Source organism: Marmota marmota, unplaced genomic scaffold (assembly GCF_001458135.2).
Source record: "Marmota marmota marmota unplaced genomic scaffold, marMar, whole genome shotgun sequence".
NCBI lineage: Eukaryota > Metazoa > Chordata > Mammalia > Rodentia > Sciuridae > Marmota > Marmota marmota.
Genome location: NW_026000185.1, coordinates 7,793,249 through 7,820,440, shown reverse-complemented (window position 1 = coordinate 7,820,440; position 27,192 = coordinate 7,793,249). Strand labels below are relative to the sequence as shown.

The following is a 27,192-nucleotide window of genomic DNA, read 5'->3' as shown; positions in this document are numbered from 1 at the left end:
CGCTTTGGTGTGTGTCTTTCCACAGGCGTCCCCGAGCCTTCATTCCGATAGTGCACACGTACAAAACGTGTAGTAAGGTTTTGCGATCTTTGCTCTTTCTAAAATCTTTTAACGGTAGTACTATAGAAGTATTTGGCTGATGTGTCGTTGTCGCCGTTACTCACTGTATGTCTTCATGGTGATGGGTTTAAGTTTTCTTTTCACTTGCTGTTTGGGTAGTCTAAACCTTGGTAGGCTTGCAGGAATTCAGGTGGTTTACATTTTTGATCGTTAGAAATAGTCTCACGCAGAACTTCCTTGTAGTTCTCAGGACAGTGCTGCCTGTGACAGTGAGGACACCTCACTTGCCTTCTGTTCAACTCCACAAGGCCAAGCCTTCAAGCCAGTTGGGGACTGAAACCCTGGGCTGTTCTGATGGCCTCCCTGTACACTCCTCATTCTTCTCCAGGGGTCTGCTGGGAGAAAACACAGAAACCCAAGGATTTGTTGTTGAACACCTGTGTGTGTCAGGACCTGTGCTGGGATAGCAGAAGTAAACAGCACATACCAGTGCTTGTTCTCATGGAGCTGGCCTTGCAAGTAGGGTGCAGGATGGGCAGTAGACAGGAAGTAAGAAAGACTGTATAGAATGGGCATGGAAAATGCCATGTGGGTGGGGAGCAGTGTCTTAATCAGCGTTTTCGTCACTGTAACCAAAATGCCCTACAAGAACAACTTAGAGTAGAGACAACTTATTTGGGGGCTCATGGCTCCAGAGATCTTAGTCCATACATGGCTGACTCTAGCACTGTGGACCCTGGTGAGGTAGGACATGATGGGGGAAGTACCCAGTGGAAGAAAGCTGCTTAGCTAAGGTGAGGTCAGGAAGCCGAAGCAAGGTTGAAGAAAGATGCACCCTTCCAGGACAGGCCCCCAGGGGATTGAACTCAGGGCCTTGGGTGCTAGGCAAGAGCTACATTCGCAGCTTTATTTTAACCACTTTTAAGTGAGCAGATTCAGCAGCATTAGGTCCATCAGGTTGCTGTGTAGCCATAACCACCTCCATCTCCAGGACTTTCTCATACTCCCAGCCAGAAACTGCCCATCAAACACTAACTCCCCACCTAGGCCTGGCAGTCATTCTGCTGTCTCTGAATTTGATCACTGTAGGTACCTTGTGAGTGGTGGCATACCTGTAATTTGTGTCCTTTTGTGTCTGACATATTGCATTCAGCATCATGTTCTCAAGGTTTGTATTTTTAATTTTTCTTTTTTTTTTTTTGGTGCTGGGGAGAGAACCCAGGGCCTTACACATGCTAAATACATGCTCTACCACTGAGTTACATCCCCAGCCCCTTTTTTATTTGTAGATGGAATTATATTGAGCTGACCAGGCTGGCCACAGACTTGGGATCCTGCTGCCTCAGTCTCCCTTGTAATTGACATTAGAGGCATGTGTCACTGTGCACAGCTTGGTTTGCAAATCTTTTCCCCTGTTCTGTGGATTACCTTATATTTGGTTGTGGGGTGTTTTTATTTGTTTTGGTACTGAGGATGGAACCCAGAGACCCACTTATTCTAGCATAGAACTCTATCACTGAGCTACAGCCCCAGCATGAATTGCTTTTTTTCTCTGCTGAGTCTTTTGCTGCCTTCTCCCTTTCTAACACGCCATTGTATACCGTAATTTTTCCCATGTTTCCAGCGGATGGCCTTTGGGGTTTGCGTGTAGACTGGTGCTGCAGGTTCTGCTGTAGTGGGGCTTGGTCTGTGCAGCTGCCTAGGTGTGCTCCAGAAGATGTTCTGGAGGCAAATTGCTGGCCCAAGAGTGCCTTCATGGAGCTTTTGCCGTGGATACACTGCCCTCCACAGAAGCTGTGCCATGCCTCTAAAAGAGAGTGGCAACACTGTACTCCACCTATACAACTCCTGGCCACAGGTTTGCCAGACAGCAGCCAGAAGCACCATGGCTCTGTGTGCATGTGCAGACATGTGCGCACAGTCATTCCATTTTGTTCTACTTGAGTTTCCATTAATTTGGTGTTTTCTGGGAATTCTGTGTTAGGGACTGTGCCACTTCATTTGGATGTAAGTTACATAATTTTTCCTAGTTCATCAGTCTTTTCATTTTGTTATGTGGTGTCCTTTTTCCAGAATAGATTTTTCTGTAGCTGTGTAGTCAGATGTGTGCACTTTAATTTTTTCTTGCATTGACATTCCTTCAACATATGGCAGGTGTGTGTGTTTTAATTGTTTTCTCTTTGACTATAAACCTAGAGCCAGTGCATTGGCAACATGGCACCCCACATACCCCCTTATGACTGAGGGAGGCATTATCTTTTTTTTTTTAATATTTATTTTAGTTATAGGCAGACACAATACCTTTATTTTATTTTTATGTGGTGCTGAGGATTGAACCCAGTGCCTCATGCATGCTAGGCGAGAGCTCTACCTCTGAACCACAACTTCAGCCCAAGGAAGGAGAGAATTAGGCTGAAACGGAAATACATGTGGTGGTCATTGCTGGTGGGCTTGGAGGTCTCAGAAGGAAAGCAGCAGGATATACTGAGGAGGAAGGGGACCCGGGAGCACAGGGGCCGGGGTCCCTACCAACTTTAGGAGCCTTGTGCCCCAGCTCAGCAACAAGATGGGCAGGGGCTGTTGAGGGGATGATCTGGAGCTGCTGTGGTGTGGAGAGGTAGATGGGGCACAGCAGATGTGCATGACACCAAGGAATTTGCCTTGGTTTGGTGTTGGTGGGCAGGAGTGGGGGCTAGGAAAGATTAGGTGTTGGCAGGGCCTGACCTTGGATCTGGGGAGGGGGCAAGGCAGAAGCAAGTGGCTGGGAGGATGGCTGAAGGAGCCTTAGAAGTGGGGTCTCTCACTATGATGGGGTGCCCAAGGCTGGGGGCCAGGCCATGAGCTTGGTTTTGCTCAGGGTGGGGGATATTCACGAAGGAGTTGTGAGTGGGTCCAGTGGGCAGAGTTGTTCAGGAATCCTCAGTGGGTAGGTGGTGGATGTGGGGGGAAGTCCCAGCTATGGTTCTTGGAAGGGGGCTGTGAAGAGGAGGAGGAGATGGGTGCTCAGGTATGGGCAGCCAGGTGTCAGCCAGGCCTGGTGCACTCGGAGGCATCTTCAGACCGTTCATGCTGTGCACAAGTCAGTGCCCACTCCCTCGCAGCTCCACTGGTCTGACAAGCACCTTATGTTCTAGATGCCGGGGATACTGCTGCTGTGGACATAGTGTGCTGCCGTCCCAGCCTCTGCTTCCAGCCCCACCACAGTGGATGTGCTGAATTCTGTGGTGACTGTTCAGCTTTCTGAAAGACTGCCAAATTTTTCAGCAGTTCCCACATGCAGCTCAGATGCCAGTTTCTCCACATGCTCACCAGCATTTGCTGCTAGCCGTCTTAACCCCAAAGTAGTTTCCCATTGGGGTGGGTTTTTGGTACTGGGGATTGAACCCAGAGGTGCTCTACCACTGAGCTACATCTCCAGCTCCTTTTTTGAGCAAGGTCTTGCTAAGTTGTCAAGGTTGGCCTAGAACCTGGCTCCTCCTGCCTCAGCCTCCAGAGTGGGTGGTTAGAGAGGTTGCACATCCGCCTGGGTTTTAGTGGTGAGCACCTTCTCATGTGCCTGTGGGTAGTGTGTGTGGCTCCATCAGAGAAATGGCTCTCCAGTCCTTGCTGGTCTTTAAATTGCTGGGTTTTTTGTTGTTATTCTTCATGTCAAGCTCTTGTCAGGTGGTTTGCAGGTGTCCCCTCCCACTCCATGGCTGGCCCTTCACGTTTCCTCATACCCTTCCGGTTGGGGCTGGTCAGAGCCCAGAGCCTAGCATGTGCCTGGTGCACTTCCGGATGGGCCCCTGATGCCCGCTTCTCAGGTCTGTTGGCCTGACTCTGCTGCTGTTATCTGCTTTCAGTGCCACGTCCAGGAAGTCCCTGTCGAGCGTCCCCATCTTCTTCCAGGAGTGTAGTTTTAACCTCGTGGATCCGTCTAGAGCTAGTGTCTATAGATCAGTGCATGGACATCTACCTTCCTTGTGTGCCTCAGAGGGCTTGTCCTTCCAGCTGAGTGGCCTTGGCCCCTTGTCAGACGATTTGGCTATATGTCCAGGTCCCTTTCTGGGTTACCTGTTCCACACTGTCATATATATGGTTTATATAAACTTTATATATATATATATACACACACACATACGTATTTAGTTATACACAGGCACAATCCTTATTTTGTTAACTTATTTTTATGTGGTGCTGAGGATCAAACCCAGAGCCTCGCATGTGCTAGGTGAGTGCTCTGCTACTGAGCCATAGCCTCTCCACACTGTCTTGATGTCACTTAGGGGGAGGTCTTCCAACTTGGTTTTTCTTTCAAGAATTTTTTTTTTAAGATTCTGTATGAATTTTAGAATGGATAGTTCTGAAAAGAAGTCATTAGGATTTTGATAGGAATTACATTAAATCTATATTAAGTTTGAGTAGTGTCATTTTTATTTATTTATTTTTTTAGTTGTACCCAGACACAATACCTATGTTTTACTTATTTTATGTGGTGCGGAGGATGGAACCCAGTGCCTTGCACGTGCTAGGTGAGTGCTCTACCACTGAGCCCCAACCCCAGTAGTGTCATTTTAGAAACATTAAATCAGGCCAGGTAGAGTTCCTGAGGCAGGAGGATGGTGAGTTAAAAGTCAGCCCTCAGCAATTTAGCAAGACCCTGTCTCTAAATAAAGTATAAAAAAGGTCTGGGCAGCTGGGGCTGGGGCTCAGTGGTGGAGAGCTCACCTAGCATGCATGAGGCTGGGGGTTCCATCCTCAGCACCACATAAAAATAAAAATGTGTCCACTTAAAACTAAAAAATAGCTCAGGAGTAGAGCACCAGTGTTTTCCATGCATGTCTTTAGTTTCTTTTAGCAACATTTTGCAATTTTGGGTGTACTTTTTTTTTCCCCCTCCCCTCCTGGAGGGGATTATTTCTGAATCCCTCCCCTGAATGTTTTGATGCTGTTATAAATGGACTTGGATGGCTCAGTGCAGTTTTGGTTGGGGTTTTTGTGCAGTACTGGAATTAAGCCCAGGCATGCTCCACCATCAAGCTGTATCCCCAGCCCCTTTTTATTTTGAGACAGGGCATCTCTAAATTGTGCAGCCTGGACTCAAACTTGCCTCCTCCTGACTCAGCCTGTGAGCAGCTGGGAATACAGATGAATACCATTAGGCTGGCCGGGCAAGTTTTGCTGGCACCTAAAGTTTCTTCCTGGAAGCTGTGGCATCTGCAAGCAGGAGACTTCATCCCTGTCCTCCCTCCACTCAGCTGCTCTGCTAGGGAGCACCATGGTAGGGCAGTGCTCAGGGCTCCTCATTCTGCTCCTGGTCTTAAGGAGCTTTCAGCCCTTCACCCTGAAGTCAGCTGGGGTGTGTGTCCCCGTCTTTCTCAGGAAGTTCCTTCCATTACCCCTGTATTTTCAATTGGGAAAGCATATTAGATTTTGTTAAGTACTTTCACTGTATCAATTTAAGTCAAGGTTTCCCTTCACTCTGTTAAGTGTGGTATGTTACACTGATTTTCCCCTTGTTGAGGGGAAGGTGACTTCACCGTGTATAATCCTTTAACATACTGGATTCAGTTTGCCAGTGTCTTGTGTGGTGCTGAGGCATGACAAACCCAGCTGCACACGTGAGGCACATGCTCTACCACTGACTTACATAGTTTTGAGACAGGTCTTGTTGTCTTGTCCAGTTGGCCCCAGTCTCCTACCTTAGCCTCCCACATGGCTCAGACTACAGATGTGAGCCACTCTACCTGGCTGGTTTCCTAGGCCCCCCACACCCCCTAGGTTTTAGCGTAAGCATACATTCAACATGTTGTTTTGCAGTTTGACATTTGGCATGATGTCTGCTCTGGCTGGAAATACAGGCCGTGCAGAGGGGTTAGGAAGTGTTTTGGAAGTCTGGTCACCTATCTCCTTACCAGCCAGGGTGTCCCCAGTGCAGTCCCCTGGGTTGGTGTATGCTGCTGTGTTACTGTCTAGAGTATCCTCTCACACAACCCTGTTCTGTTTGTGCATTTGGTAGCATAGCTCAACTTCCACTTCTGGTTTGAAGGATTTGAGGCTTCCCTTTGTTTCATTCTAGCTAAAGCTTTGTCAATTTTGTTGACTTTTTCCAAAAGAACTAACTTTTGGTTTATTTTTTTGTATTTCACTTAGCTCTGCTTTGATCTTTATTATTTCCTTCCCTCTGCTTCCTGAGGATTTAATTTGCTTTTCTTTTTCGAATTGCTCTAGGCATGTGAAGTCAGTATGAGGGGTTTTTGTTTTGTTTTTGGTACCAGGGATTGAACCCAGGGTGTGCTCAGCCACTGAGCCACATCCCCAGCCCTTTCCTATCTTTATTTAGAGACAGGGTCTCACTGAGTTGCTAAGGCTGGCTTTGAACTTGCAATCCTCCTGCGCCACTGGGATCATAGGCCTGTGCCAACGTGCCTGGCTCACTTTGCTTTCTGGCCAAAGCTCTGCAGTTGTCTCTGTCTTACTACTTCTGCTGTATCCCATAGGTGCCTCCTGTAGGTTCTGGTATCTTTGTCTCATCTTCTGTGACCCACTGCATAATCATGTGCCGACGGTTTTCAGTGGGGATAGCAAAGTGGTCGAGTGGGTACCTAGCACATCTCAGGCAAACCCGGCACTGCAGAGGAAGCAGCGTTGACTGTCCAGCCTTCTGCTCTTGATTTCTAGTTGCAGTCCAAGTGGAATAGCGCTGGCTTTGTGGTGGGACATGCAGCTTGTTCTTGAAAAACTGTGTGCACACGGCTGAGGTCCACTGGTTCACAGTGTGGTTCACGTCCCTTAGAAGTGGAATATTGCTGGGTGTTGTGCTACATGCCTGTCATCCCTTGGAAGGCTGGGGAAGGAGGATTGCAAATTCAAGGCCAACCTCAACAACTGTCTCAAAATAAGCAAAAGGACTGGGGCTAGGTCACAGCTCCAAGGTCAATGCCCAATACCTCCCTGCAAGAAAAATAAAGGTAGAAGAATGGTGTCTCCAAGCCTGATGGTGGAACTCTGCCTCCCCTTCGTCCCACCAGCCCCAGCGCCACAGCTTGGCGAGCTGACTCTGGGTCCACATGCAGTGTTGTTTAGCAGTTTCTGAGGTAGTCAGTGCAGCCACCCAGCTCCATGTCTTCCCCATCCCTGCACTTTCAATCTATTTGTCTTTGGAGCTAAAAAAGTCTCTTAAGGCATCAAAGCTCCAGAATATATGCTTGACGCCCGAGTTCAATCTTCAGCACCCCCACCAAAAGAGGGTGGACACATTCCTAGATAAGCAGCACCCTGGGGTTTTGTTATTAGTTGACCCACCTTAGCAGAAATGCTACATGGAACCTATTGGCTGAAAGTAGAGGCCCTGGCCAGTAACTGGTGAAGGCTGAAGTCCTCCACTAGAGGTAGGTACACGGGCAAACAGGCCCAGGCTGTCCTCTGTTTTGTATAATTAGAAAACAAATGCATAAAAACTAATTATACGTCTGTGAGCATAAGTCGAGACGTGAGCTGTAACATAGGTGGCTGAGCCGGGCCTGATGGACCTGTGCAAGAGTAGCTCCTGTTTGTAAGTAAAGTTGAGTTGGTGGAGTTGGTGCAAATTCAAGTCAGATTTATAGCCGTGTGTGGTGCATACCCATGATCCCAGTGACTTGGGAAACTGAGGCAAGAGGATTCTAAGTTTGAGGTTAGCCTCGGCAGCTTACAAAGATCCTGTGTCAAAATGAAAAATAAGTGCTGAGGACGTAGCTCAGTGATAGAGCACCTTTGGGTTTAATCCCCAGGACCAAAACAGTCGATGTGTATGACTCAAGGGTGTTCTATGTAACCTCTATGGTAGTGATAAAATGTGTCACTATAGGCTAACACAGTGGTGCACACACACATCCCAGCTGCTCTGGAGGCTGAGGCAGGAGGACCACTGGAGCCCAGGAGTGGGAGATCCTGTCTGGCGGGAGAGGCCACTGCTGCAGCACCTAAAAAATGAGGGACAGAAAGCCAGGTGTGCACCTTAGTTGCTTTCTCCTTTTTGGCAGCAACTTCTCGCCAAGATGCAGTTCCTTGTGCACAGAGGGAACCCAGGATGAAGGGGCACACACTACTACTTAGCCATACCCCAGCCCACTCCATTTTCTTCTGGTAGAATTTTCTTTTAGGTGGTCGTTTTCTTGTTTCTTTGTATGCCTCGTGATTTCTGTTGTTGAAAATTGGTCCTTTGAGAAAGCTCTGCCCATCTCTGTGGACTGGTCCTCCTATCTTCCTGAGCCTGCACCTGCCCTTCAAGTCCTGCACACCAAGGCTTGTTTCCCAGTCCTACCTGGTGACTCTTTGGGCAGCCATGGGCGTACCGTCCCTGCTAAGAGTGGCGTTGGGCACAGCACAGCCCTGCTGTCTCTACAGAGACGTGGACATCACAGAGCCTGTGTGGCGGGCTTAATGGTGCTTTTTGTTGGTGGCAACCTGGAGGCTGTCCCTGGCTCTATGGGGAAAGGAGATTGGTGCTTGCTGGTCTCCTTGCCTGTGTCCCCTGGCTTGGTGGGTGTCGGGTCTGTGCTGGACTCACGTAGCCCTCTCCTTCTCCAGGGCCTGCGCATCTCTTCAGACTCTCTGGCAAGTGCTTCAGCCTGGTGGAGTCCACGTGAGTACCGGTAGGCCTGCAGGGGGTGGGTGTTGCAGACCCGAGGATCCCGAACCCCCTCTGCCCCCAGGTACAAGTATGAATTCTGCCCATTCCACAACGTGACCCAGCATGAGCAGACCTTCCGCTGGAACGCCTACAGTGGGATCCTCGGGTGAGCAAGGCAGAGGATGGGGAGGCTCTGCCCTGCCCTGTCCCCACCCCTGCCTCACATGCTCCCTCCTCCCCAGCATCTGGCAGGAGTGGGAGATCACCAACAACACCTTCACAGGCATGTGGATGCGGGACGGTGACTCCTGCCGCTCCCGGAGCCGGCAGAGCAAGGTGGGGCTTGAGCGGGTACCCAGGTAGAGGGCCTAGTCCTCCCTCAGCCACCCACTGAGGTTCCCTCCCCAGGTGGAGCTTACCTGTGGGAAGAGCAACCGACTGGCCCATGTGTCTGAGCCAAGCACCTGCGTCTATGCGTTGACCTTTGAGACCCCCCTTGTCTGCCACCCCCATTCTTTGTTAGGTAGGACTCAGGATGGGGGATGGGCTGGGGCATGGGGACTCAGCTGAGCCTGGCTTCTGTTGGGTTCTCAGTGTACCCGACCCTGCCAGAGGCCCTGCAGCAGCGGTGGGGACAGGTGGAGCAGGAACTGGCTGATGACCTGATCACTCCACAGGTGAGTGAGGCTCAGTGGGGCCCCCTGCTGGCCCCCAATCGGTGCTCCATCTCTTTCCTCCACCTTCAGGGCTATGAGAAATCGCTGAGGGCACTTTTTGAGGATGCTGGCTACTTAAAGGGTCCAGGAGAAAAGGAACCCACCCAGCAAGAAGGAGGGACAACAGGCCTGGGGTTTGAGACCCTGGACAACTGTAAGAAGGTAGAGAGAAAGGGCAGGGTTCCTAGTCTTGGTGTCTCCCACAGGGGTCTCACCTGTCACTGGAACTCTTGTTCCAGGCACACTCAGAACTGTCAAAGGAGATAAAGAGGCTTGCCAGTCTGCTGAGCCAGCACCACATCCCTCATGCCAAGCCCACAGGTCAGCCAGGGCCAGGGCCCCCAGCCCGCCTCAGGTCTGCTGCCCGTGGGGCAAGACCTGACTGCCTGCCTGGTGTCTTGCAGAAACCTCCCACTCTGAGCACCTGGGCCAGCACTCTCCCACAGACGGGGTCTCAGAGCAGCTGAGAGGTGATCCAGGACTGCGTGGGAACACCTCCTGACGTGGGCAGCCACGTGGGCGGGAGGAGACAGTGCAGAGCCTCTGTGTCCTGCAGCAGGCAGGCAGAGCCCTGGAGCCCACCTATGCAGGGAAGATGAGGCTCCCCCGAGCCTATCCACCAGGCAGAGGCACCCATGAGGACCTGCTGGCCAGGCATTGTGCTGAGAAACACAGACAAAATAAAGATTCAAAGTTTTAATTAATTCCCATACTGATAAAAATAATTCCATGAGTTCTGTAAACCATTGCATATAGTGTAAAAAAATTTAAACAGATGTTAACAATTTTAAATGGTCCTCTACAAGTAAATGATCACACATTATAAATACGACCTTCTGGGTTAGGATAATCCGACTCAGCACATTCAGCTAAGTGCTGGACACACCACAGGGAGCATCCACACCCTGCACCCCCCCCATGGCTAGTCAGTCAGTGTGGGACACTGATTGAACACTAGAGGGTGATAGACATCAGGAACACCAGCACAGAGTCACCACAGGGCTTCAGCACCCCTAGCCCAGGACCCCACCGCCATCACCTGCCCACGGGACCCTGAGCCTCCCCAACTGCTGTGCTCTTGGGCGCCCAGAACAGATCAGTGGGTAGCATCCTGGGATCCTGCACTGCAGACCCACTCCTGGGCAATTCTTGTTGCATACCTATTTCCAGTGCCCTCCTGATTCCAGAAGAGCCAGTGCACAGAGGCCAGCACCATTGCTGTCCTAGCTGTTGCCTTGTGGCCCCTCACCTCTGCCACCATCCCCACCCCAGAAGCAGCACTGGAGACTCACGAGAACACTGGCCAAATTCCACAGAAAGAGCTGGCCGGAGTAGCTTATTACAGATAAACCATTAAAAACAGCTGAGTTTTAGGTCTATGATTTGAAAATGTTTAGGCTAGACACCAGTAATAAATTTTGTCTTGTTATCTCCAAAAAGACCAAAGGCCCAAAATGGAAACAAGTGCATAAATATTAACAAAAATAAACAGCAAAAACAGTAGCACAAAATATATGTAATGTCTAGGTACTGAGCTAACAGGTCATCACTGATAAGAAACAGGAGCGCCACTAACCCACGTCCATAGGTACCTTCTGTAGTGGACTAGCTGTGGGACGTCACGGATTCACTTCCTTTGAAATGACAGAATCTCTCTATCGGTTTGTCTTATATTAGAAATTGCTTTTAAATAGTCTACTGTATTAAATACATTCTAATTTGGTCACTGATAAAAATGTTTACCTAGTCACTTTGCACTTTAGAAAATGCTACTTAAAGTCTTTGGCAAAGCCCTGGGAGGAGGCACCCAGCCCACAGTGCACCTGAAAGATGTCCCTCTGCTCACCCAGGTGAGGTCTGCAAACACGGCAGACTTCTCTTCTCTCCCCAGGCACCTCAGACTGTTCTTAGCAGCATTCCTGCCACAGTCTGAGGCCAGGCTGCCTGGCACCACTGTGGCCCCAGGAGCTGATGAGCAGGGGCAGCATGGCAGAGCTGGGGCCCCGGGCCGCAGAGGCACCTTGCTGGTCACATGGTTGAGCTCTAATCACAACTGATGTACGACTCAATTGACTGTCACCAATGCCATCACCCTGGACACCATGCACTGCCACTGCAGTCTCTCGAGTCAGGTCAGCAGGAGTTGTGGGCAGTTGCAGTGTGGGAGGTGCAGGTTTCCCAATTCAAGAAGAACCAGGGTGCCCCAGATATCTGAGAAGCTCCACAGGAACACAGCTGTCTACAGCATGGATCTGAGAGTCCTAACATCCACCCCTTCTGGTGCACACTCCTGAGACCACACTGGCCCTCAGAGCCTCCAGGAGAAGACAAAAACCAAAGGAACCGATTCCTTCACTTGTTGTGCAAGGCACAGGCACTTAAAGGGGCCCGAGTGCTTGGGTCTATTCTGTGCCAGAACAAAGCCAGGTGCACATGCCCTGCACACTTCGGGAAAGAGCTCCTTAGGTAAAGTCGAGAACATCCAAACGCGCATCTCAATAATCACTCTGCTTATAAATACTATGTTTGCACTTGATTTGAAAATGTAAAATCCTAGGTTGGCATTACTACTAGATAAATGTTCATTTCATAAGTAGTTCACAATATGAAATCTAATATATTCACCACACTATGAGTTGACAGCAACTGATGGGAAAGTTCAAGTTCACAGTACACATAAAGCTTCATGTTATCATATATTAAAAAACATGGACCTAGAAAGCAGCTTATAAGATTTAAAACTAAATTCCTCGGTTTACAAAGTGCTTTGAAGAGACCCCCCAGTGGCCTGGCCACTGCAGTATCAGGACCGTGCCACTGAACCTGGCCTCCATGGTGCTTACCACGGGGACAGGAAGTGGGTTCTGCGGTGCTTTAGGGTTTGGAGAATACCTTGAAGACACCAGTGGGATGTGGTGGGTGATAAAAGTGCCACAAAGGCCATTGGTAGCAACAGGCATGGACTTGCGTCCTGATGGTGGCACCAGACGTGACTGTGGCACTCTGCAGTCTTTTTGCACCCATGCCCTGGAGGGAATGAGGCCCCACCTCTGGTCACCAGGGAAGGGGCTGACCCTCACAGCAGGGGCACTCAGGCGCACTGGCTGCACACGGCCCGCACAGGACACGGTGCTGGCAGGGCTGTAAGACGGTGCTAGGGGCCTGCTCCTGGCAGGCCACACATTGCTTGGCCTGGAGCTGGAGGATCACCTGTGGAGAAGGAACGGCTGGTTCAGCCTGAGGCCACCTGCCCAGTGGAGCCCAGTGGGCCCAGGGTCTTCCAGGCAGAGGGCAGCATCCCAGGAAGACACAGCAGCTGCGGCTTCAGGATCAGAGGTGCCCAGAACATCAGGGCTGAGTGGACACCTGGCCAGGGGCCCCACAAAGGGGAGCCGCCAGCCGGTCCTGAGCCACTTACAGCTACAGGGGAGGGATTGGCTAGGATGACGACTGGGCCTAGGTGCAGCAGCTTGGTATTCAGTATGTGGGCCAAGCAGGACCCTTGACCAAGCGGGTGCAGCCAGACTGGTGCAAGCTGTGGCCTTGGCCACGGTTGGAGGGGGAAGCAGGGCCACAGAACCTGCCAGAGGCTCCACAAGATGACCTGGTGTGAAAGGGGCTTCCAGCCACGCTGAATGGGTGAGTTTTGTGCTATGCCAAAAAGGCGGGATAAAAGGTGGGGCCCAGGGACCTGGTGTGATCACTCCTAGGAAGGGCCCAGAGTTCCCATTGCCCCCTGAGGTGGACAGGCCCACCTTCTCCACGGAGGGCACAGCTTCCTGCTTGCCAGCACTTAGAAGCAGGGGAAGAGCATGAAGGTGAAGGGCAGGGGCCAGCCTGGCGGGAAAGGAGGTACCCAGGGCGGGGCGGGGGGGGGGGCAGAAGTAGCACCAGACCCTCGCCAGGCAGGCCCCCATCCCTCCAAGAACACAGCTCCTGGCACTGCCACACCCCAGCTCTCACCCCGTCAACAGCTTCCAAATCCAGGCGCAGCTGGCTCTGCAGGGAGTGCAGCTTGGGCAGAGGGATGGCACCCACGTCACCACAGCCTCGCAGCCCAGGCAGTGAGGACAGGCCCAGGCCCTCGAGCTCTTCCTGCAGCCGCTGGACCTGGGCCTCCACCTCCTCCTTCCTCCGCAGGGCCAGCTGCCGGTCGCTGTCCGCCATGCGGGCCCGCTCCTGAGCCTCCCGAGCCTCTCGCTGCCAGGCGTCACAGGCCTGAAACCCAAGGATGGGTGGAGGCAGCAGGGTGAGCTCTGCCCAGGTGCCCACTGCCTCACCCACATGGCTGGGCCCCGCCCAAGTGCCTACTGCCTCACCTGCTTCACCTGCTGCCAAGACTCCTCCCACTGCCTGATCTTCCTCTTGGCCTCATCCAGCTGCCGCCTGACCCGGGCCAGCTCCGCACTGTGTGGACTTGCACTTGAGGCAGGGACAGTGTTCAGGATGGGGGATGGACTGGGAGAGAAGCTGCCAGAGACAAAGTCCCAGATGCTCCCAGGAACACCATTCAGACCTGGTATGGAGACAATGGTGCTGTGCAGAGACCTGGGAGGTTCTGTGTGTGCTCCTGCCCTCACAGAGCCCAGTTCCAGGACTAGCTCCCCCAGGGGAGGTTCCACCAGCTCAGGACAGGTTCTGGAACTGGCATAGGCCACAGTGCTGGTCACACCAGGCCTTTCCAGCAGGCCTGCTTCCTAACCCCTTGGGGAGTCTTTTTGTGGAGCTGGGGGTTGAACCCAGGGCCTTAGCATGCTCAGCAAGAGCTCTGCCACTGAGGCACAGCCCCATCCCTCGGGAGACGAGACAGGAAAGGAACTTAGTTCAGGGCTCCTGTGGACAGCATATGGGGCAGCCATTCTCCAAGCACTCCATGTGCAGACCTGACCAAGGAGCTTCTATTTCCCTGGGCCACATATGCTACTCATGTGACATCAGAAAGGGGGACCAAGCCACTTAGACACCCACGCTCTACTTGGAGACCCAGACAGGAGGATCCCCGAGTTTGAGGCCAGCCTGGACAACATGGCGAGACCTCATCTCAAACTGTGTTCTTTTAAAATGTGGCAGGTCCGCAGGACATATCCCTCTTCATGGAGAGGTGAGGGGGTTCCCAGGGCTGTTGTCAGGGACCCACCTCCTAGGGACTCAATCCCAGCTCTGCAGCAGACCCCCACCACCAGGGGCAGCAGGTCCCTCCTGAGTGAGCCCACCCACCGGCACACAGCCCACGCAAGCAGCTACCAGCACGCCACGCTGGTTTAGTCTCCTGCATGGTGTGGGTCGAGTGTGGCACTGCCCCCTCCAGGCAGGTGGGGTGCCCTGTGGTCAAGAGCACCTGAGACATACTCCAAGCACCAGAGCCAGCGGGAGTGATGGTGGGGCAGGGGGCACTCACCTAAGGAGCCGTAGGACGAGGCTGCGGAGCCCAGTACCGCCGGCTCTGACCTGAGGGGCAGCGGCTGCTGGGGGGGCGTCATGGCCGAGGAGACAAGTGGCCCTGGCAGCGACTGGGAGAGTGAGCTGAGCGGGGAGGTGGACAGGGATGAGGATGACTGCAGGGATGGTGAGCGAGGCAGGGAGCCCGGGATGGTGACTGGCGCAGAGCCTGCCAGCGGCCTGGGACCTGACAAAGGAGGCCAAATGAGCACCAGGGAGGTGCTGCCCTGGTAGGAGGCTGTGACTGGGGCTGTGACTGTGGCAAACCCCACCCTCACCCAGGCCCGCCAAGGGTTAGGAGGCCCCAAGCCAGGTGGACTCTGCAGGTGTGGCAAGGGCAGCTGCAGCTCAGTGTGCCCACCTGACAATCCAAGGTCACAGGGATCCTGCTCGTCCAGGTCTTTATCTAGAGACGCGATGTTGACGTCACTGAGACGCAGGTCTAAGGCAGAACCTGTGAGACCAGACCACGTCACTCACAGAACCTTTGGGCCAATGCAGGGATTCACCCTGCCCGGCCTGGAGCAAGACCCAGAGCCCAAGGGCTGCTGGGGGCTGGGCGCCAGTGGCCAGCAGGGCTCATGCTCTCCTCCAGAGCCCAGGCCCTCAGGATGAGGACGCTCCAGCCCCCATACCCAGCTCCTGCCCTCCCGATCCTGCCTCAAATCAGACCAAGTAAAGATTCAACTCTGAGAGGATCTCCAGGAGGGGGAACTTGAGGCTGATGGCTGCGCGGTGGCCAGGACCCTACACGGGACTGTGGCAGACCCATGTCCTAGGGGCAGAAGCTGCCCTTGCCACCAACCCAGCGGGCAGGGGCAAGGTTGTTAGCTGTCCTCCTCTGATGCTCTGAGGCCTGCCTGTTAATGGAACAGAGGCACCAACACTAGCAGGGTGCCTGGCCCTCTCCTGCAGGACGGAGTGCCCTGATGCAGGACCGCTGACCCCAGAAACTGCCTGCCCTATGTCAGGGCTCAGCCCCTCCCTTCCTGCCTCCAGGGCTGTGGCCTCCTCCAAGGTCCAGCGGCTGCCTCAGTGGCTGGATCAGGTCACTGGCTGGGGGACCACATCTGACTCCCAAGACTGCAGCACATGCAGCATGAGTGGGTGCATCTGAAGGACTGGCCCTGGGGTCTGACAGCCTTTGCTGCCACCAGAGGGGGCCGCCAGGACACGCCCACAGAGCAGCATCACTGTCCCAGCAGTCACAGCCAAGTCCGCAGAAGAGCTCTGCAGGGAACAGGGCACACAGTGGTCTCGTGGGCACCTTCCTCCTGGCTTATTCTGGAGTCCTATGGGGCCTCAGCTGTGTGGCCCAACCTGTACCCCTGTTGGCTGCAGGACCCCTCAGTCCCCACTAACACTGAATCCCACTCTGTGCAGCCACAAGCCACCCCTAACTGCCTGCCCTGAAGGGCCTCCAACCCTCCTCTCCACAGTGAGGTGACAACCTGGGGACCCTCATCACACCTGCCTGTGGGCACCACCAGGGCAACACACAGCTCGTGAAATCATCACCTCAGCCCACCCCTCCAGCGGCCTGGTGCAGGTGTCATCAAGTCCCCTGGGTGTGTCCAACAGTGACATCACACGTTATACCCAGAGTAAACAGTGCCTGGTAGAGGACAAGAGGCGGCTACCAACCAACCACAACCCCAGGTCCCAAATGGGCCTGGATCCAACACAGAGCTGGATGAGCCCAAGGGTGGCCAGGATTCCTGGGGAGGCGTGTCCATCCAGAAGGGCCAGCAGATGCCTATTCTATGCACAGGGTCATCCCAAGAACCATGGGGGAGGCGAGCCCAAAGCAAGGCTGGGAATAACTAAAATGCAGGGACAGAATACCCACAGCATAAGCGATGCCATCCCCACCACCAGCAGGTGCTGCTGGAGTCCCAGCTGCACCCAAGACTGGGCATGGGCTCGGGGCAGGGAGACTTGGGGTCTATCCCTGAGGCAGCTCACTGTCCCCTGTCATGCTGGTATCCACTTCTCATCCCTCGGTACAGTGGGCACAGGTCAGCCCCCATGAGGCCCACATGAGCCAGCCACAGAGCACCCCTCACTTGATGCCTGGCACCCAGGAGCCCCACAAAGAGGTGGCCAAACGCTGCCAAGTCCAAGCAGCACACAGACCTTATGCCTCGACACTCGCCTATGGCTGCATGAGGCCTGTGGTGGACCCAGCATGGCCAGAAGTTCCCTCCTGTATTTGTGAACCTGTCCCTACATCCATAAGCAGAGCACAGGGCTTGGCTCACACGCAGCCGTGCTGCAAGAAACTGTTCCCTTGGATTCTGCTTTGAGAACTGTCAGGGCACCAAGGCAAAGCTCAGTCACTTGGGTGAAAACTGTCCTCACCGCCCTACCACAATGCCAATGAGCCAGAACTATGGTGATCAGGGACCTCATCCCTCAGGGAGGCCTTGTGAGTGGAGGCAGAGGCTGGCCTGCAGCCAAGGCCCGGCCACTCCCATGGGAAGGCCACTGGCAGGACAGGTCCAGGACTTCGAATGTCTCATCCAGAGATGGAGGGGCAAGATGCAGGAGGGGCAATGCGGCCCGGGCTTCCACCTTGCTGCCCTGAGGGCCACAGCAAAAGACAGGCATGTTGAGACAGCCTGCCTGCAGAGGCTACAGTAGAGACCCAGTGCAGAGGCCAGAGTAGGGCATGGAGGGCACTGGCCAGGGGCAGCTCCAGGGCACCACACATCTCCCTGATCAACAGGTCTGTTGCCTCCTGGATGTTTCCCTATGGTGGACACACTTCTGAGCTGTGTTTCTGGGGTCCTTCTGCTCTACAGGGAAAAAGGGCTATTGGTGTCCGGGCCTCAAGTGAGCAGAGGGCCACATACAGGGCTCCCAGCCACAGGAACATGACCTCCCACAGTCCAGAGGCTGCCAGTCCAAAGTCAAGATGTGGGCAAAGTCTGGGGGTAGGGCTCCTCCTACTTCTTCAGCTCCTGAGGGCTCAGGTAGTCCTGGGCTTATGGCCCCAGAGCTTCAGTCTCTGCTCCATCCTCAGCCTCTCCTGAATGTCTGCACCCACACATCCTCTAAGGATGCTAGTGACCATGTCAGGGTCCCCTCTAGTTCCTTTTCTTGAACTCTGACATCTGCAAAACCCCATTTCTAAATTATGCCACACTCACAGGCACTGGGGCTTAGGACTGGCCATGTCTTTTTGGGGGTCACAACCCAACCTTTACTTGGTGACACTGCTCAACTATGTTCTCCTTCACAGACCCCAGCCCAAGTGTCCCAACGCTCCCTCCACCCACGGATCTCCCTCTGTCCCATGCTGTGAGCTCACACCAGGACCAGCTGAACCCCACAGACCCTTCTGTGCTTCCTCGACCAGGCCACCCCAGTCTTCCCTGAGCCTCTCTGTTCATTTCTGCCCCCCAACTGCTCCCCGCCCTGCAGCCATGTGCAGTAGCCCCTTTACACTGCTACCAGGGCCTAATCCTCCTGCCCACCTCTGGCAAGAGCAACCCCTCTGCAGAGCTTCCTCACCCCCAGGGCCCACCTCCACATTTCCACCCTCTCCTGCAGCCTGGTCCACACCCAACACAGTGGCTTCTCTAGCCCTAACCCCCAACGCCCTGGACAGTCCCCAGCATGGGTGGGGGCTCCTACCAGGTAAAGCCTGGGGGCTCTGCAGCACCACTGCCGTGACTCCTCAGGGGTCTCCAGAGAGCGGGTGCACTGCAGGTCCTAAGGGCTATACCAGCCCAGCCCTGTGGGAATCCTGAGGCACTCCTCCCTCCACCCAAACCAGCCAGGCCAGACTTCACATGGCCGGCTCTGCAGCTGCCCCAAGCCTGCAACCCACAGGGTGACTTGACTTGTTTTTGGTACTGGGGACCAAACCCTGGAGCACTTTACCACTGAACTACATTCCATCCCTTCTTACTTCAAGACACGGTCTTTCCCAGGCTGGCCTCAAACTTGGGATCCTTCTAGATCAGTCTCCTAAGTGGGATCACAGGCGTGCATGACCACGCCCAGCTCTGGGATGACCTTTCTGTGGTGAAACCCATCACATCCCAGAGTCCCAATTTTCTAGAAAGAACAGAGCCTGAGCCTAAGCCCCTTAGTGTGCTGGTCCAGGCATTCCATGGCCCCTCCCTTGATTTTCCACCCTGCTCCCTGTTGAGGGCAGCACCAAACTCAGCTTTACTTAGGAAGAACAACCCCCTAGTCCTAGATCTGCTCAGCATCCAAAACTGCATGGGATGCCCTTGCTTCCATTTCTGCATGCAGCCCACAACAGCACTGGCTGGAGTGGGCAGGCCGAGGACAAGTGCCCGATCCTTCACAGAGCACACCTGCCTGCCCCCACCTCTCATACACCAGATGCTGGTAGCCTGGTGGTAGCTTCTGCACCTGAAATCCTGGGATGAGGTGAAGGAGGTCCTGTTGCCCACCCCCATGCTTTACACAACCCACCCCACCCCCACAGAACTCCAGAAACTTTGATGAACTAAGGCACAAAGGAAAGGATGGGGGCTTTCTTCCCCATGAATGATTGAATTGGTCAGGCCCCTCCATGACTCAGCAGGAGGGTGCTGGGCCCCTAGGGAGAGGCGGCACAGCTCTCAGCAGGTAACAGCAGAGCCAAACTGGGACAGCCCTCAGCTGCAGTCTAGCTTAGGGAAGGGTCACCAGCGGACGGAACCTGGGGGGCCTGTTCAATCCGTGGCCTCCACTGCTCCTTGGAAACTGCTCAGAGCAGCTTGGAGGACACTACTTGGCTAGCGTCCTCAGCAGTCCCACTCCTGCCTTGCCTCTGCTCCCAAGGTCAGACCCACATGGAACATTCTTAAGGACCCACTTTTAAAGACACTGGAACTCCAGGTGAACCTGATGGCAGAAGCCCTGTGAAGCCTGTGGGAGCCACCTGACCCAGAACCAACCTGCTAAACCGCCAGAAGCCGCCTGGGTGCAAGGAGAAGTCAGCAGAAAGCTGCTGAGTAATGGCTCTGGCACCGGCTGTTCCAGAGATGACACAGCATTCACAAGGCACTGCGGGGCCCCCAGGGGCAGGGACAACAGGGACGAGCCACTTAGACCACACAGTGCTAAAGGCAGAAGGGGGAACCTCCGAAGCTCCAGGTTGCTCCCAGCACTATCCTGGCTAAGCGCAGGCGGCAGGCATTTCCGACTAGGGGATGAAGGAGCCCCAGGCAAGCGCTCACCTGCAGCTGAGCTGCAGTGCAGAGCAACGCGCAGCAGGTCAGGCATGCCTGGGAGAAGGGGTGCAGGCTGGTCCCGAGAGGGCGGTAGGGCCCCGGGGGCGAGGCCCCTACAGAAGCATCCCAGCAGAGACAGGCTTCCGAAGTGGAGACACGTGTGTGTACCTCGTCGCGCAGCCCCGGGAAAACCTGGCCCTGACCTCGCGGCTCACTCCTGGTCCAGGAACGTGGACCCTACGAGGCGCACCAGGGTGGGGATGCGCACCTGAGAGAGACGCCCGTGGAGAAGGGGACGCACCTGGGAAGGAAAGCGCGTCCCGGGAGGAGGAATCGCACGGGGGGGATGGTGGCCGGGGAGAGGGACGGGCCCGCGGTGGCGAAGGGGGGGACGCGCACCTGGGGAGACGAGGAGCAGCAGCCTGACGGTGCGGAGACGACGGGCACCCGAGGTCCGCCGCCGATGCTGACTCACCGTCCGCGGTCGCCCCGCGCCGCCGCCGCCGCCGCCCATTCAAACCCGGCCCGCGCCCCGCCCCGCGCCCACGTGACGGCCCCGCCCCCACGGCGACCCCGCGCCCACGTGACGGCCCGCCCCCGCTCGCTCGCAGCACCTGGCGAGCAGGTGCGCGTGGAACGCGGCCGCCGAGGCAGGCGCTCGCTCGCGGGCGCGCCCCGTTCTGCGGAGGCCACGGCGGCCTGGGAGCCCAGCGCCTGCCCCGGGGTACACCTGGCCCGCGCGAACCCCACGGGCCGCCCGCCCTTGCTCCTCGCTCCCGGTGCACTGCCTGCGCTCCGCGGTTCTGATCCGAGGCCTATTCTTGCAGAGAGTGAAATCTACCCGGCGGCAGGGCCAGCGCCAGACCCCAAACAGGCCATCTGGAAGCAGCAGTCACTCCATAGCTCCTCGCTCCTTTCACCTTTCCTTAACGCGCCACGTGCTTTGAATTAAACCGCCACGGGAAAAAGCCATCCAGCCCACGCTCTTGGTCCCCAAACCCTTCCTGTGACCGGTACCACCGAGCACAGGAAGGGTCTCAGGCAGCAGGGCTGCGAGTTTTGGGCAGGGGGAGCCCTGGGCCCCGGGAAGTGGGTCCTCGGCAGCCTCTCCTGGGCCAAGACAGCTGAGGATTGGCTACCTTCCAAGACTAGCTCTTGTCAAGATGCAGCAGCACTGAGACCTGGGGTGGTGGTCATAGGAACAGTGGAGGAGGCACTGGGGAGTAAAAGCTCACTGTAGAGCAAGCACCAAAACGGCGCCAGAGTCAAGATGGGCCTTGAGGAAACACTATCTGCCTCCTTACCTGTGGGTGGTGATTCAGAGACCCTGTGCCAACCTGAGGCCACTACAGGGGTGACGAGGTGGAGCAGACCGAGGCTGAACCCAATGACCAGAAACACACCTGCCAATCCAAAGTGCTCAGTAGGGCCACCTCTCTGCCCCTTGAAAGTACATGGACCCTGGTGCCATTTTTTTACTCAGGTGATCAGCCTCATATGTGGCCTCCATTATCTGGGAGGGAGGATTTAATTTTCCCAAATATTTGCTGTTTTGGTCAAATTTTACCATTACTCCTTTTACACTGGGGATCATAGACTTTATTTTTAAAATGGAATTTGTGCTTATCTATTTTAAAAATCCCTGAAACATGCCACTTATGCCAATAGGTTTTTGGCTCATTTTTAAGTGGGGGAAAAGAACCCCCACATGCATGTGCCCCGCATCCTCTTCTAGACAAAGAAATCTAATTTTCTTGACCTGACTGCCCACACTGAACAGCCCACTGTCTCAGGAGTCTCAGGAGTGTGAAGCAGGAACACTCAACGCAGACTGCTCCTCTTGAACTACTTGGCTCCCACGACGGGGAAAGGCTGTGTCAGGAGCCAGAGCCTCCTGGGACCTCAGCCTGTGTTGTGTTCTGTCATCTTGCAGATTTTGACCTCCTGCCTCATGGGTGACCTCCCAACTTCTGATGGGGACATGTAGAGTGAGGGTGCAGCTCAGGGAAGCCCCGGATCATGCACCATGGCAACTCCATATGAACCATGATGTGAACTTCTTCATGGTTCAAGAGCAACATGTTTGACCCCAAGATGGGGGTCAAAAGTAAACACAGGTGGGTTTGCTTCTGCTCAGAAGAAAACACTCGGCTGCCACCAGAGGTAACACGGCTCTAAGGAATGCCCGCTGACTGGAGCTTACTGTTGCATGGAGGGCCCAGGAATACAGGGTTCCACACCCTTGGTCTGACCAGCAGGGGCAGAAGCCATTCCTGGCCTTGGAGCTATGCAATCCACAGGGCACTGGGCCAGCCTGCTGGGGCCCTCACAGAAGGCAACATTGTGGCAGGCCCTCCCGGAACCACTCCAGAGCATCCCACCTGCTGAGGATGCTGGGCCTGGGAGCCTCTGCCCCCTGCCCAGACTCAGCAGCAGAGACCGCTGCCTGTGGCTTCATGGGGCTAGGATGAGTCCTGAATTCCAGAAGGTTCTCCAGCAGATGAAGCCAACCCACAACAGAGTCCACATAGGATTACCAGGGTTGCTGGGATGATGTGCTGGCCACAGGACGTCCTGGTGACATGGAAAAGGGACCCTTGGAAGGGTCAGACCCTACCCCAAGTGAATGCAGGGTGGGAAGGCCCAGCCTCTGTGAGGCAGTGCAGATTCCAAGAAACTGAGGTGCCCAGCAGAGCTGCGTGGGCCCGAGGACGGGGGGCTTAGCAGGACACTTGCCAGCAGGCTTCCCCTGTGGGCACCATGGAAGACAGGATCGTCTCCACCGTGCCTCTGGGGTCCACAGTGCCTCTGGGGTCCACAGTCTGTGACCCGAGTGGCAGTTGGAAGGTTCCCTCTTGGCTGCCATGGGGGCATCATCTCTGATCTTCCCACCAAATGGAGCCACAGCGGGGCTGGTGTTTACGGGGGTGGTAACTGAAAGGCTTCGGCCATAGTGACTGCTGTCCCTCTGGGTAAGACACATCTCAGAGCAGGCCACCTGGCCAGCCTGTGCATCCATGTGGGACCTCAACACAGGCAAACAACTGGTCCAGCTCTGCTTCCCCAGCGGGTCTGTGCTGGCCCATGCTCAAGGGTTGGTGTCCTCCCAGTGCCAAGCCCTCCTCCCTCCCTGAGCCTGATAGGAAAGGAGGTTCTGGCAAGTTCCAGATCCCCCACCATAGCTTGGGCTGGGCCTGCGCCAGAGCCAACCAGGGACAGAGGACTCAGATCACCACAATCACCATCCTTCCCTCTGTCCCTCACTGTTGGGACAAAGACACAGGCTGGGGCCAGTTGGGCACTGGACATCATGGGAAGCAGGGACTCAGAGCATCCCAGTGTCACTCTCCATGGATGCACCACGGTCCATTCAATCAGCCCTGGCCCCGACCCTGGGCAACGGCTCACCCTCTGGCTCTGCGCCCTGTGCCCAGGCTCTGGGTCGGGCCTCTGACATTCACCCATTCACTTCCACCACATCAGCCATCAGTCCCCAGAACCCAGTGCTTCAGTTGGCCATGACCTCCCCCAAGCTGGGCGCTGGGAGCTTGTGCGCTGGCTGCAGACCTTGTCCTGGCTCCCCTCCCTACTACTGGCACTGCCCGCCTCCGCTGCCCTCCTAGCCACACGCCAGTGCTCATTTCTCTGCAGTCTGCAGCAGCCCAGGGCTGGAAGGCACCATCTGCTCTGGCCCTTTGGTGGCCGCTGGGGCTGAGGCGATGGGCTCCTCCCACACCCACAGCACCTCAGCCTCAGGGAGCTGGGGGCCCAGAGCTGGGGACTGAGCACACGCGGCCTCTACAGAGAGGCTCCGTGGCCTGTGGACAAGGTGCTGGGCGAGGGGCCTGGAGAGAAGAGTGAAGGTCTGCACTTACCTAGGACCGCTTCCACGGTGCTGCCGGCGGGGTCCGGCGGGAGGGCGCGGGCAGGGAGGGCGGGCACAGCGGTGGGGGAAGAGCTACCTGAGCCAGCGCTGGACGCCAGGCTGGACGCCACACTGGAGCTTACGCTGGGGGCCAGCGGGTGAACCACTGCAAACACAGCGAGGTGGTTCTGTTCAAAAACACACAAACAACATGAGCAGGAGCCGCACATGACATCAGACAGCCGCGGTGCACTCCTCTTGCCAGAGTGAGAAGTGAGGAGTGGGCTCTTCCAGCTGTGCACTGTGTACCCCAGTGTGCCCCGCGGGCAGCAAACACACCCAGAGCATGTCTGCTGACTCCTCTGCAGGAAATGATGCTTAAAAGAAGCCTGCAGGTGGACCTCCCTCCAGCAGGTGCAGAAGCAGTGGAGGCCAGGCTGGGGGGCCGCCCCTCCCCACTCTCATGGCCTGGACCTGCATGCATGCAGGACAGTGCCTCAGGATATGACTAGAGAGCCATGTGCACCATCCTGTGACCTCTTCCCCTGAGAAAGGGAGACCCAGACAAGCCACAGCCATTAGATGGGTAGAAGGTAAAAAGCACACCACCAGGCACCTGGCCACACGGAGAACACTCCACATAAGACAAGATGCCATGATGAGGACCAAGCAGAGTGCAAGGCTGTGGAAGGCTGTGTCCACCACAGTGGCCACAGACCCTGGCCACGTCAGGGCCAGTCACACTGACCCTCTGCAGTTAGAACCCAATGCAGCCTGGACTTTGCTTCAAAATAGCAGGAAAAGTTACCAGGTGGTGGTGCAACAGCTCAGATCACAGGGGGTTTTATTAGCTAAGAAAAGCCTGCTAGGTGCAGTGGCCAGCTGTAATCCCAGTGACTTGGGAAGCTGAGGCAGGAGAATCACAAGTTCAAGGCCAGCCTCAGCAACTTAGCAGGACCTGGTCTCGAAATTACAAAATAACAATAATCATAAAGGGCTGGGGATTGGCTTCGGGGTTATGCACAACTGGGTTCAATCCCTCGTTATGTAAGAAAGACAGAAAAGTAAAAGAAAAACCACAAAGGCTGGGGGTAGCTGTGCGGTAGAACACTTGCCCCACTTGAGGGACCCAAGAGGCCCATGTTGCTGAGCCTGCTGGGAGCAGGGAAGCACCTGCTGACTCCAAGCCCTGCAAGATGCCAGGAGACCGCCCCACCCACAAGAACACCCACACCTGTCCTCTTCCCAAAGCAGCAGTGTCAAGGGCAGGGTCCCCTCAACGGGACTCAATAGCAGGCTGGGGCCAGGGAGTAGCTGCCAACGGATCCCTCCTTCTCACATCAGCTTTATCTGCTTTTTTTTTTTTTTTTTTTTGGTGGTGCAATACACACAGTGCAAGATCTGCCACCCTGACTGTTTCACATGCACCCTGTGTTGGTGTCACTGCACTGCTGAGCACCCTGCACACCCCTGCCCAGCTGCAGCTCGCCCCCGAAACCCTGACTGGGGTTCCCATCGCCCGCCTCCCCTCTTCTTCCTGCTCCCAGGGCACAGCTGCCTGCAGACCTCAGGTTCCAAGGCTGACTTATTTCACACAGCATGATGTCTGAGACTGAGGTGTCCACCCAAATTTCCTGTGGACAACCCCAAGGCAACTACTAGCCTGTGAAGAGTAGCTAGGTGAGATGAGGATATGGGGCGCCCCTGCACAACTGTCCTGATGAGAGAGGCAGGGCCTCAGGATGCACACACAATGGAGACGGGATCTTAGACTTCAGAGCAGTAAGGAAATAAACGTTGTCATCTAAAGCAACCTGTGTGTTGTATTTTGTTATGACAGGCCAAGCTAATTCCGTCTCTCAACTTCATCCATATTTCCTTCCTTTTGAAGGCTGAGTAATATTCCACTGTAAGGACAGACCACATTTTACTCATCCACCAGCAGGTGCTGGAGTCATCTCCACATCTTGGTCCATGTGGATAGTGCTGCTGTGGACGTGGGTGTGGATTCCATGCCAGCCCTGCTCTCGCTCTTCTGGGTGCATGCTCATGGGGAACTGCAGCTCGTGCATCTCCACCTTTAATATCTGAGGACCCTGTGCCATTTCCCAGTGGCTGCACCATTGCACACCCCCAGTCCCCCTGAGTCCCTGACCCCATGAGGCTGAGCACCTTGCCACATGCTTCCAGGCCAGTGTCTTTCCTGGGGAAACATCTGCTCAGGTCCTTGGCTGACATGTTACTCAGGCTGTTGTTTCTGTTGCTGTGAAGCTGCTTCCTGTGGCCCTCATCCAGTCCACACCTGGGGATGTGCCCTGCCCCTGGGGTTGCTTTCTGGTGGACAGTCCTTTTGTGCACAAAAGCTCTTCCACTCTGATGACACCTACACCACTCTGTGCTCACTGGTGCTTCTGGGGTCACATCTGAGGAGCCACTCTTAACTCCAGGGTTGGAAGCTTCTCCATTCACTTCTGGGTCCTGTTGGGCTGCAGAGCAGCAATGCCCACCGGGGCTGAGCTGGACGGTGACTTGAGGTGCCTCTCTGAAGAGCCTGCATGTTAGCTAGGAAATGAGTCTGTGAGGGTCGCAAGCCTGACGAGTGTGCTGCCTCCCAGGGCTGCGGAGACGGCGTGCAGGCTCAGCCCCCACCACAGAGGTGCAGACCCCACAGCCTCTGGGATACGAATCTGAGTCTCCAAGTGGGTTCTGGCACATCACTGGCAGTATCTCAGAAGCCTGCATGGAATGTCAGCAGAGGCCCTGTGGACGCAACTGCTGGGTGGTCACACCTCGACTCCACAGTGACACCAGGTCATTGTGCTCTGTGCATCCAGCATGCCAGCACGGCCACAGTACAGGCCCATGGACAAGGGGTTTTTGAGGCCGCAGGTGGCAGTGCCCAGGCAAGGAGGTATCAGGAAGGGGGATGGCAACTGGGGAGTGGGCTGGACAAAGAGCTCCCCTGAGCCCTACCCAAACAGATGGCTGAGGCCCCAGAAACTGATGGGGGCAAGGACATCAGGACCTGCATGAAACACAGAGGAGACAGGGGTCACAGGGAGGAAAACGCCTTCCTAGCCGTGGCAGGGCCGGTGTGGACAGGCGTCCAGGGAGCCACAGTCCACGCTGTCCACCTGAGAGTCTCAGAGGCTGACCTAGGGACCATTGACACTCTAGCCTTTCTGTGACCAGAGGCCCCACAACAGCTTGGAGACTGCCATGCTGGCCTGAGGTCCCTGGAGGAGCCCCCTCCTGCTCTGGCAGCTCCGGGCAGGTACAGAGTGGGACTCTGGGTGCAGGTGAGAGATGGCACAGGGGCACCCA

At 55.2% G+C, this 27,192-nt stretch overlaps 3 protein-coding genes across 11 annotated transcripts in view; 1 reads left to right on the top strand and 2 right to left on the bottom strand.

Moving 5' to 3' along the window:
* Tsr3 (TSR3 ribosome maturation factor) overlaps positions 1-15,413 on the bottom strand; it is a 17,201-nt gene extending 1,788 nt beyond the window's left edge. The window contains exons 1-2 of the mRNA XM_015490609.2: positions 15,407-15,413; positions 12,465-12,469 (exon numbers count right to left, since the gene is read on the bottom strand). The gene's annotated coding sequence lies outside the window, so the exon portion shown is untranslated. The remainder of the gene's footprint in view (positions 1-12,464; positions 12,470-15,406) is intronic.
* Positions 4,528-10,073, top strand: Gnptg (N-acetylglucosamine-1-phosphate transferase subunit gamma). Of its 2 annotated transcripts, none has more exons than XM_048789410.1 (9): positions 4,528-4,571; positions 8,611-8,665; positions 8,736-8,819; positions 8,896-8,989; positions 9,062-9,176; positions 9,248-9,330; positions 9,400-9,531; positions 9,609-9,690; positions 9,774-10,073. In XM_048789410.1, the coding sequence occupies exons 1-9, from the start codon at positions 4,544-4,546 to the stop codon at positions 9,869-9,871; spliced, it is 771 nt and encodes a 256-aa protein (XP_048645367.1). In that variant the 5' UTR covers positions 4,528-4,543; the 3' UTR covers positions 9,872-10,073. The 2 variants fall into 2 exon arrangements, with proteins under 2 accessions (XP_048645367.1, XP_015346465.1); XM_015490979.2 differs by lacking the exon at positions 4,528-4,571 and adding an exon at positions 7,875-8,029.
* Positions 10,051-27,192, bottom strand: part of Unkl (unk like zinc finger) — a 37,422-nt gene continuing 20,280 nt past the window's right edge. For 7 of the 8 annotated variants that reach the window (XM_048789404.1, XM_048789409.1, XM_015490976.2 and 4 more), the window contains 6 exons: positions 23,879-24,056; positions 15,170-15,262; positions 14,768-14,995; positions 13,689-13,885; positions 13,333-13,587; positions 10,051-12,579 (listed from right to left, as the gene is read on the bottom strand). In XM_048789404.1, the coding sequence (XP_048645361.1) occupies positions 12,424-12,579; positions 13,333-13,587; positions 13,689-13,885; positions 14,768-14,995; positions 15,170-15,262; positions 23,879-24,056 (1,107 nt within the window). In that variant the 3' untranslated portion in view covers positions 10,051-12,423. Of the gene's footprint in view, positions 12,580-13,332; positions 13,588-13,688; positions 13,886-14,767; positions 14,996-15,169; positions 15,263-20,402; positions 20,549-23,878; positions 24,057-27,192 lie in introns of those variants that run through there. The other variant, XM_015490978.2, reaches the window with a different exon arrangement.

Excerpts from the sequence above, each read along its gene's own strand:
- Gnptg (XM_048789410.1), top strand. The coding sequence starts at position 4,544 with ATGGAACCCAGTGCCTTGCACGTGCTAG. Across the intron at positions 8,820-8,895 it reads GCCTACAGTGGGATCCTCGG|CATCTGGCAGGAGTGGGAGA; the intron begins GTGAGCAAGGCA and ends CCTCCTCCCCAG. Across the intron at positions 9,532-9,608 it reads CCCTGGACAACTGTAAGAAG|GCACACTCAGAACTGTCAAA; the intron begins GTAGAGAGAAAG and ends CTCTTGTTCCAG.